General features: G+C 36.1%; 1 protein-coding gene across 1 annotated transcript in view; it reads right to left on the bottom strand.

Moving 5' to 3' along the window:
- The window catches only part of AHR (aryl hydrocarbon receptor), a 52,362-nt gene extending 40,660 nt beyond the window's left edge, over positions 1-11,702 (bottom strand). The window contains exons 1-2 of the mRNA XM_011973891.1: positions 11,586-11,702; positions 440-627 (exon numbers count right to left, since the gene is read on the bottom strand). Of these exons, the coding sequence (XP_011829281.1) occupies positions 440-627; positions 11,586-11,650 (253 nt within the window). The 5' untranslated portion in view covers positions 11,651-11,702. The remainder of the gene's footprint in view (positions 1-439; positions 628-11,585) is intronic.

Below are 11,702 nucleotides of genomic sequence, written 5' to 3'. Positions count from 1 at the left end.
GGTGGGCAGATCACAAAGTCAGGAGATTGAGACCATCCTGGCTAACATGGTGAAACCCCATCTCTACTAAAAATACAAAAAATTAGCTGGGCGTGGTGGTGAGCACCTGTAGTTCCAGCTACTTGGGAGGCTGAGGCAGGAGAATGTGTGTGAACCTGGGAGGCAGAGCTTGCAGCGAGCTGAGATCACACCACTGCACTCCAGCCTGGGCAACAGAGTGAGACTCTCTCTCAAAATAAATAAATAAATAAATAAATAAATAAATAAATACATACATACATACATACTTCTAAATCTGGCTTTGCCACTGAAGTTTTACTATACAGCAATACATTTTCCAAATATAGCTAATTTTTATAGTTATTAACACAGAAACAGCTATATTTAATACAAGTATTTTTTATAAGTTATCATAGACAAATTAAACCTTCTGTCTTACCATCAAAGAAGCTCTTGGCTCTCAGGTAACTGACACTGAGCCTAAGAACTGAAAGTTTGTCCAACTTATTAATTACATCTTGTGGGAAAGGCAGCAGGCTAGCCAAACGGTCCAACTCTGTATTAAGTCGGTCTCTATGCCGCTTGGAAGGATTTGACTTGACTCCTTCAGCCGGGATTGGCTTTACTCTGAAAAACAAACAAAATATCATAAAAAATCCTTTAAAAAATATAAAGCAAAAATTTCTATTGCATTATAACATTTCAAATATTTCTCTAACACAACAAACTTTTAAAGTCTACTTAAAGTTTACATAAGTCTTTCTAAAATCTTCCTTTTGCATCTTAAGAAAAACAAGGGAATGGGTTAAATTCTTCCTAATATTTCATTAAAAAGTTTATGAACTCATCATAGGAAAATGTTTGCTTATACTTCATGCATTTGTAGTATAGTGATTCCCAATTAACAGATCTACCGGGATTTGTTTCCCCCTCTCAAATGCATTAGCCATTGTTTGGTAAAAAAAAAAAAAAAGAGATATTTGTGATGAATTATATGAAAACCATACTCCTTTTGCTATCTTCCACAGGAAGCATCTCAGCATCATTGATGTTGTCAATAAACAGGGACAACCCTAAATAAAGTATTTATCTTCATATCACCAGCTTCCTGTATTTATTTACTTTCAACTCATTAGAGATAATGTCCCAAAGTCCCTCTGGCACCTGCAGATGGTCCTCTAGCCATCTAATGTGGTCCTCAAATACTAAAAGAAGAATAAATTTGACTTTTGTTATTTACATTTCTTGTTGGCAAATATTAGAGGTTAATGGTGATTACTGGCAATTTTTGCTTTTACATGTAGACAATAATTCTACTTAATTATTAGCTTTCATAGCTTGTGTCTCAATTAGAAAATTCAATGAAACCCTAAACAATTTAGCATGATATTCACCTGAGAAGAAAGACACTCATGGGTCAAAGAGGAACATGAGTTCAGAAATGAGAAGTGGAACAACTTCACACAAAGGCCCTATCCAGGATTTCACAGCAGACATTAATCACTTAAAGTGAATTTAAGGATCATCAGATACCCATGCTGAATTGGAAAACCAAATTAATTTATACCTTATACCTCTATACCTTCCTGTTAGCCAGAAAAGTCATTATCCAGCATTTTCTTATGACAAAGACATTTTTGACAATTCAAATGGAATTATATCAGCTTTTAGAAAGGAGAAATTGGCCTGGGCATAGTGCTATTAATATGACCCAATCGAAACATTTCTAGATAATTTCTTTTCAATGATGTATGTGGAGAAGTAATACTTTAGGCAGAAAGAAGATGAAAAGTAAATATTTCTACAAAAAAGGTAATACATCGGTAAAATGATGTGTGTATGTGTGTGTATGTATGTATTGACAGATACCATCTCCAGATTGTTTGTACAACTGTGTATATAATAGAAATTGGTGATGGTTCCCCTAGCTATCTTCCCCTAATGATATTGCATTTATAAACAAATTTCAAGTCACACCTAATTACTGCATTTCTCCACTTAACCAACTGAATTTCAAACTTTGCCTATAATGCTTGTGTACCTCATTGTGTAATTCTCTACTGGTTAATTAATAACTGCTAACAAGTACTTATTTATATCTATCACATCCTGGACAGCCCAGGTAAACACTTTTCTCCTAAATATTCAAAAAGTGCTATGGGAGCTAAGCAGAAGCAGGAACTGCTTGAAAAAAGATTTTATAGAAAAGGTGGTATCTGAGATGGATCTTGAGGGAGGGACAGGATTTCAGGAGGAGGCATAACTAAGCATTGGTGAACTGTGAGAATTCCCCCATCTGAAGGGAGAAACACAGGGAGAAAGAGAGAAATGAAGAAAGGTGGTTGGGGCTACATTCTTTCAACAAATATTGAACACCTATCAAGTGCCCAGTACAGAACACTTACAGGTGAACAAAATATACAAAAGCTCCTGTTGTTATGGAGCTTACATCCTAGGTGGAGGATGGAGAAATAAACAAATAAACAACTAAACATATAACTTTTAGGGCGGGTGAGTGCTAAGAAGAAAAATAAAGCGAAGTAAGAAACTAAGGGGTGACAGAGGTGATGCTGGTTTGGACAGCCTAGGAATGTCTCTCTGATGAGATGTTTCAGCACAGACATGAGTAAAACAAAGTGAGCCATGTGGGTGTCTGATGCAAAAATGTTCAAGATAGAGGAGACAGCAAAGTAACAGTAGAAAATCGGACTTAGGCATCTGTTCTTAAGTGTTGAGCTGGGATTTACAAGATTAGCCTGTGTTTTACCAAGCTGACTCCGGTGATAGAGAATACAGAAAGCAGGGCAGGGTTCGCTGAAGTTAGGATTCTGGGATGCCAGGAACTTCTTTCTAAAACATAAATCTGACTATGTCACTCCTCTGATTAAAATCCTTCAGTAGCTCTGAACTGTCCATGTTCCTTAGCTTGGCACGCAAAATCCTTCATGATCTTTCTAGCTTCATCTACCCCTCTGGCTTCATTTATTCTAGTCAAAGCCATTTTTGTCTATTCTACCCCAGAGCTAAGAAATTACTCACAGTTACAACATGTGGTTTGGTGCTTTCATACAACCTCCTTGTTATGTTCCATCCGGTTCAAGTCCCCGCTCAAGTACATCACTTTCATAAAGTCCTCCCTGACCAACCTCACAATGGATTAGCAACTCTGCCCCATTTGACTTCTTATACAAATGCCTTATACAATGCTTCCATTAAGGAATATTCCATAAAAACAACTTCACATAAATAGAAAATGTGTATATAATCCAGTCCTGAACTCTTGGTAGCTTTCCAGTAATGATTATGAAACACTGGAGAGAAGAAAGTAACACAAACACTGAAACAAGGCAAGATGCTATGATATAGGGAAAACCAATAGTAACATAAAGGTATCCCTTCATGTGGTACTGCTGCCTATCTTGTGCTGGCTCTTTAGAATATTCAACTTCACACTAGCTTCTGAGGCTTGCTTTTCATAATGCAAAATTGTCTACATTTCTAATGTATTACTACGTGTCTTATAAAGTATTTAATATGAGAGCAAATTTCCATTGTCAAGTAACCTAATTGCTTATGCTTGTTTGCCTAACACCCTTATTTCTACATAAGCTTGAATCATTTTTGTATCCTTAATGCCTAGCATAGTGCTTGACACAGAGTGGATTCTCAATTAATGTTTGCTGACCAAAAGTGCCAAGAAAAGAAATGATTACAACCTGACCAAAGGCAGTGACAGTGAGGTTAGGAAAGGACTGGCTTGAAGAGAGATTTAAGCCAGACTCAAATGTTCACTGAACTAAACTAACTCGGTATAGGAAGTAAGGAAGAGGAAACCATTGAGTGAGGAGAGGTTGCAAATGGTTCTGCGATTTGTAGCTTGGAAAAACAACTACATTTCCTAATGAGAGCTGTACCAGAAAAGGAAAAAGTGGCTTGAGGATAGACCTCAGTAATACCAACACTTGGGTATAGGGCTATTGAATAGGTGTAGACACAGAGGAGAAATGATAGACAGGAAAAGAATCAGGGTAGAATATTTTGGAGGTCATAGAAGAAAGTCAAATACACAGAGGAATTAAGGTCAGGGCTGAGAAGTACCCACTGAACTTAACAATTCAAATGTACTGGATTTGAAGCTTTTAAAATGCCAGATTGTTAAAGCTAACAAAGGTAATGCATTTGACCCACTTTTTCACTGATTTTGTGAGAAATGTACAGATTTTGTGAAAATATTTAATATCTATCCATACATCTTGAAGATATACAGAAAAATTAAAAATAGAAAGTAATCTTACATTAACTACACTTGACTTGGATTATGCTAATATTTTTACTTTTGTATTGTCTTCGAATCAATACCAAAGGACACTACTAACCATTATTTAAGGAAAAGGCTGTTTGAAATATAAATAAACATCCCTGTAAGATTGGATTTGGGAGCTCTGGAGTTCAAATATCTCCTGAAATAGACCGTATGATGTTGGTCAGGCAAAGGAGCAACTTATTATTTTTTGAAACCTTTACCTCAAAAATCTTGTCCCAATCTGTAACCAAAATTGTTATGAAATCAAGACTCTAGCTGACTGCATGCCATGCTTCTGTTTAGAAGCCCTGCAAGCCTTAACTGCTGGCGGTAACAGGCCCAACAGTATGCCCAATGCCGGTTTTTTTTTTTTTTTTTTTTTGAGACGGAGTCTTGCTCTGTCGCCCGGGCTGGAGTGCAGTGGCCGGATCTCAGCTCACTGCAAGCTCCGCCTCCCGGGTTCACGCCATTCTCCTGCCTCAGCCTCCCGAGTAGCTGGGACTAGAGGCACCCGCCACCTCGCCCGGCTAGTTTTTTGTATTTTTAGTAGAGACAGGGTTTCACCGTGTTAGCCAGGATGGTCTTGATCTCCTGACCTCGTGATCCGCCCGTCTCGGCCTCCCAAAGTGCTGGGATTACAGGCTTGAGCCACCGCGCCCGGCTGCCCAATGCCAGTTTGAATGCTATCTTGAAAGTCTTTTAAGATCTCCATCAAAAATGTCTATAAGGTTCATCATTTGTAGACAGTGTTTGAAGTAAAGCTGAAAAAATTAAACAAGTTTAATCATAAATATAACTGTTTTATATAATATTTGTTATAAAACCTCAAAATGACATGCAAAGATATGGTTTCAGTAATCCTATGAGATTAAAATGACATTTTTTAACAAGAGATTACCTCTTACAGTACTGAGTTTGCTCTATCGGATTTTTCCTCAGGGTGATTTAATCTACTCTTACTGCTTTGGTCTACTTACCCATAACTTGTTTATCTTTATTTCCAGTACCTGTACCTGACTGCCCTTCCATTCACATTCCCCAGGAGTTGGGCACCCACTTCTCAGCACTAACTATGGTGTTACTCTCCATTCAACAGCTAGGAAATCTGAAGTATTCCTCAATAAAATCCCCCTACCATACTACCTACACCCAATAAAGCCCAACTCTTAACCCCATTCATTCTTCATTTCCTTCCCCCAGCTTCAGTGCATCCGTATTTATCTCTGAATATAAATTTCAAATATTTACAATCATAAACTACATACTTAATGTAATGGAGGGGACACATAGCACAAATAGATCCCAACTTCACTATTAGGCTGAACACAGCTGGATATTTTATTTCCCTATATGAGTCAAAAACATCTACAAAAACTTCTGAGAATTCTGGCTGGAAGCCACTTTTAATGAGTCAGAAGTCGTCTGCCACCCTCCTGCTGCTGCCCCATAATTGTGATGAGTTCTTTCCTTTCCCTTTTGTTTGCTATACCTGAGGAGAGATGATGAAATATAAACAGCATAGTTTCTAGCACAAGACATTAGCAGGGAAAATCAGGAAAATGAAATATGGCCTAGAAACCACTATAAGTTCCATAATCCTGAAAAACTCATTGTTTCCCTTTCCCCCTTCTTCTATGCAAATACACGTTTTTATTTCCCCTTAAACCCACATAAAATGTATCTACCTTACCAGAATCACTAAAACATTCCAAAAAAATTTTAAGTGGTAGTTAATTGTTAAATTAGCACATCTCAAATATATACTATGTGCATGGTACTATACTGGGAAGTTCTCGTAGCTTCAAAGCCAAATGATAGTCTTATCTTTAAAGACATTCTTTTTCCTACTAGGAGGAAATATATTTTATAACATGGCAAAATCAAGCATAATATATTGCTCAGTAAGACAGGTGCTGTAAAAGAGTTCATGGAGATGTGGCATCTAAATCAGGTCTTAAATACAGGCAAGACACTTCTGTTTCCGTGATGGTAGAATACCTAGCTTTCTGCAATTACCCTTCTCTTCCAGAAAATCACACCAAAACAAGAAAAGCAGGAGCCAGAAACACAAACTCTGTCTCCAATGAACCTAAGAGACAGCTAAACCCAGACGCAAATAAACAGGAAGATGGTAGAAAAGAAATCAATAATAGCATAGAACAGGAAGGAAAATGTAATCACAGTATATTACTTAGCTCAACAGTAAACACCATACAGTCAAAAATAATACAACGCTAATGTGTATGTAATCTAAAATTGTGATAAAACATATTGGGAGGATGGGGGGAGGTGAAAAAGGTTAAGGAGAGACAAGAGAGGGCTAAAATCCCTAACTACCACAGTAAGACATCAAAAGATAAGGTCTAACATGCTATACTTAAGATGTGCCACATATATAATTGACTTTTGAAGTCTGCCAGTGTTATTTAATAGGAATACATTTTAAAACAATATTTCAATAGAAAGAAGTAAGAAGAACAAACTAAAAGACGACTGAAAAATGTAAGACAAAACAAACGAATATGTAAAGGACAACCTAAGTAGAAAATCTGCTAATGTAAGTGCTTCTCCTATACACAACCACGCTCCCAACATATAACTTTAATTACCAACCACACTTTTGCCTATGAAAGTGACAATAATACTTTTTAAGCAAAAATGCAAGGATATAGTCACATCCCCAGATTGATGATGGGAATGTAATTAGCAAATTTTTCTCAATCTGACACTATCTCTTGGAGTGTACAATTTGGTTCAACCTTAAAACAACACATACTTTACTATACTAAAATTCCGTTACAGGAATTTTGTCCTTAAAAAATGAATTTGCATAAAAATTTACATGTCCCAAGGGTATTCTCTGAAATATTAAAGTATTAAATGGTTGGGCACAAAATTTCCTCCCAAAACAAAAACAGTTAAATAAATTACAGAATATTAGCACAACAAAGTATTATGCCGTCTTTAAAAACAAACGTTTCAAAGGGGAAGGGTGGCAGGTAGCAAATCTGTAAGACAGGAGAAAAGACTCTAAGATGAAAGGACGTAAAACACAAGTATGGAGATAAGCAAGTACAAATTATGTATGGGAAATGACAAATAATTTATTTCAGCTGTAACACTATCCGAGCAGAAACAATGAAAATCCCTAGGATATGGCTGTACTGCATGCATCACTGAATCTGTTCACCTGGATAGTACGAACGCAAGTCAGTAAGAACACAAGCTTTGAAGCCAAAAGACCTGGGATCCAATATCCAAACTCTTTTTCATTACCTGAGCAACTCTGAATTTGAATCTCAGTTCCCTATGTATAAACTTAAATCCTACTACCTTTCTTTGGTACTATTAGAAAAATGAAGAAAATGATGTAAAGAACTGGGCACGCTTTTCTCAGAATAAGTGCTAATAAACAGTCATTTTTTGTTATGTTAAGCCACTAGCAAAATATCAATTTTAAAAGAAGCGTGGAAGTAGAAAGATATTGTTGTAAAAGATTTGTATGGTATTTACTTCTAAGTAACTGTCTTAATTAAATACATGAGTAAGCACGTACTATGTAAATTTATTCACCAGTGAAGTAGCACATTTCAGCTGTAGCCGTAATTGAGAACATAATCATATACTGCCTCTTACTGTTTCACGGGAGAATTGATTGTTCTGTGATAATGTAAGCTAAAAGAATAGAATTTATGTTTCTGTTTCATTTATATCTTTAGCAGTCTTCACAGTTTATATATATTTTTTGTTCCGTTTTAGTTGTGAGAGTAGCAGTACAGGTGCTGACTGTCCTGCTTTATTGGTTGAGAAACTTGCCCAGATCTATAACAGTGAAGAAACTAGACCTCATTTTTCAGTTTAGATCCAGTGCTTTCAATTTATACCTGCTTCCTCTTTTTGCCATTTAGTGTCATCTATAACTAAACACTTTCACTTACTTCATTTCATAGTCCTAACAAGCAAATGTCCATAACTACTATGTATATGCTACCTAAATCAAGCTATTTGAAAGAAAAATGATGGAGAAATAATTGTGTAAATGAAAAGACCCATTCTTTTATTTTAGATGCTATTTTAAAAACAGCACCATAAATTTATATAAAACATTTAATGAATATTATGTAAGTAATACAATTCAGTATTACATGTATGAAATTCATGACATTTAAAAAGAATGAACAGCAAGACAGAAAATGCTTTTATATATTATTATTAATACGTTAATAGAAGTAAAAGTTTTTATCAGTATGCATTTTAAAGAAGCATCAGCTAAGGCTCAGAAGTGACTTTCAGTTCTGACACTTCATGATGGCTTAATCACCACTACAGCTGGTATCATTTTAAAGTGTAGATCCCCTTTTCTCAACACCTATTATTTGCCAACATACAGTGCTAACTTTCTATGTATAGGTAAGCTGAAATCCATTACAACTTATTCTTTATGATTAAAACCTTAAAAACACAAAAATATATCCAAAATTATCACTAGGGAAAAACATTCTATTTAATTCTATAATGGCCTTTTTGACTATCTTCATGAGACAAAATAAACAAACACTTTCGTTTCCAAAGAGAATAAAATAAACACAGTATTTGTTCTCTTTTTCTGAATAGGGTTACTAAGTATGGGGCAACAGTCTAAGGAAAGTTAAAGTAGATTCTATAATGAAGGTTATCTTTGATATTTTCTTCTTTAAAGTAGGAACATGAATTAGATGTAAAGTTGCTTCAGAGCCTTTAATTTCCCAACTTTCATTACTCCCAAAAGAAAGGAAACATTTATTGAGAGTCTACTATGTTCAAGATACTTCAGTGGGATTAAATTGAACACATTTAAAATGTATTTCCTACTAATAAAGATAATTTTCAACGTGAGAGCCGCCACTAGGGGGGGTTGATTTTTCTTAATAAATTCATCTCAAGACTGAAAGAGCTTCAGGTTACAATTGTCAACTACTTTAGTCCAAAATTTTATGGAATATATATATATAATATATATATATGTAATATAAAATATATATATACCATAAAATTTATATTTAAATAGTTGTCTTTTTAAACAGTCCTGTAATGCTACAGCATATTTTATCTGTAAATAACATAAAATGGCTCTCATTTAAGAGGTCAAAGTTAAGTAGGTCTGGATAGCATTTTCAGCTCAAAACAAGATCTATTTTCCCCAATGTTGGCAGGTTTTAGGGCTCATTAGGTCACAGACTAGTAGTTTAATTTTAAAACTCAAATTTAATATCAAGTTTAATGACTTCATTTCTAAAATAAACTTTGATTTACTGCATTATAAAGTTAACAATTTTTCATTCAGGTAAAAATAATTTATATAAACACTTTCACTTGATAAAGAAAATACCAGCACTAGCCTTTTCTTACAGAGGAAGCTGGTGATATTTAAGGCATTTGTATGATTAGAAGCAATATATGGTGCTCAGTAGAGATCTGATAAACATCTATGCTAACAAAATAAAATGTGGGTGAATGGGAAAAATACTTTTGTTACATTGTAAGAAATTAATACAAGCATATTAAAGACTAAGAAAGTATATTAGGATAATCTAATAAAAAGTACATTTTACGCAAAGTAACTAAAATCCATAAATGTTAAACTGTATAATGAATACAAAATTATGGCATTTGTTTTTGTTTACAAAGCCACCCAGGTCCTTTTATAACACCCTAACTGAAACCCAGTATCTTAAAAACACATCAGGGAAAGCTTCCTGTTTTCTCACTATACACATAAAACCTATGACGTCCCTATTATATATGATGCTAAGTATATTATTGCATTAATAAACACATAGAACAGACATTTGTGATGCCTCCCAACTTTAACCATGAAGGACAATGTCAAATAAGACAAACATACTTTAATATAAGAAATCATTCTACAAAATTAAAAGTATTATAAACCGATGTCTCAAACTGCCAAGGTAGAAAACTGCTGGTTTGACAACATTCCCTTAAAACACACTCTACCATAAAACTTCCATATTTTAATCAGTCTATTTACAGATTATTATCCTCTGTTAATGCCAATTCACAAGTCTAGTTCTGAAGAACTATGATAACTGAAATTCTGAAAGGAAACTAAAATTTTAGAATGAAACTTTAAACCAATAACTGGTTTTAAATGTAAATCTTAAAGTGTTACTTTTCTGGTTCCCATTAGTGACAGTTGGAGTCTAAGCAAAATGCACACTTCTGATTTGGTCTGAGAGGACGTTTAAGAGTTCTTAAAATTGTTTACGAAAACTTGAAAAACATGCAGGTAAAGTAACTCAGAGATAAAACTAGAAATAAAAAAATTGGAACAAACACATGAATACAACCACCACACAACAGGAAAAGTTTCCAGCACGGATACTTTTTTCTGACACACAAGAAAATAAAGTATTTGCCATCTCACACAAATATTCCAACCAAAATCAACTGACAACGACAAAAGCAAGTTTGTACTCACTCAATTAGAACAAAACTTTGAAGGGGAAAATAATTAGAGGTAAATGTTAAGAATGAAAACCTCTCTCAAATGCAGTTCTAAATCTTTTGTGTTACAGACTCTAAAGCCACCCCAAAAGTGATAAGCAAGCTTCCGAAAAAGATGTCTGAAGAATACAAATCCTCCACCGTATCCTGTCCGTTGCATCCACTCCCACCTGCTACCACGTCTATCCACTTTACCGATATGGTCACGATGAGCGCTACAAAACTGCTGCCAAATAAGTAAGTAAGAGCGCAACAGAAAGCCAGTAGGTGGGGACCAAAAAGTACCTTTAGAGGCACTCAGCCCCTTCGTAAAAGTCAGCACGTGTTTAGCTCTTTAAAACATCTCGCCCTACCAAACTCTACCAAGAATGAGAATTAAGACTGTCCTCTAACCTAACCCATGCGGATATTAAAAGTGGAAGGAGATTTCAAGACAGGTTTATACTAACTAATCCATTAGCCCAAGGCAGATCAGAGCTGTCAACAAATCAGGACCAAATCAGAGAGAACAAAGTTACAAATGTGAGAGGGTGTGTATGCACCGGTGCGGGGGAAGAGGATGGGTGGAAGGACAATTTTTAAAATGCAATCATTGAAAACGCGAGAATTCAAGTCCTCGGTCTCCCGACCGGCCTCCAAACCTCGATTCCACGGGCAGTGCCGGGAACGAACCTAATCCCCAGGATCGCAGGGATTTGGGGGCGGGGTGGGGCTGCCTCCCGCACCCGCGTGCCTGTGCGCCCAGCCCCCGCGATGAGGACGCGCTCGGGACACTCACGTTTTCTGCACCGGCTTCCGCCGCTTGCGACTGGCGTAGGTGATGTTGGCGCTGCTGCTGTTCATGGTGCCCAGCCGACGGCGGCGGCTACTCCCCGGGCACTGGCGGCCGGGTCCC

This window comes from Mandrillus leucophaeus, unplaced genomic scaffold, assembly GCF_000951045.1.
Source record: "Mandrillus leucophaeus isolate KB7577 unplaced genomic scaffold, Mleu.le_1.0 Scaffold140, whole genome shotgun sequence".
Taxonomy (NCBI): domain Eukaryota; kingdom Metazoa; phylum Chordata; class Mammalia; order Primates; family Cercopithecidae; genus Mandrillus; species Mandrillus leucophaeus.
Note: the sequence above shows the minus strand (reverse complement) of the source record. Positions and strands in the feature narration are given on the sequence as shown.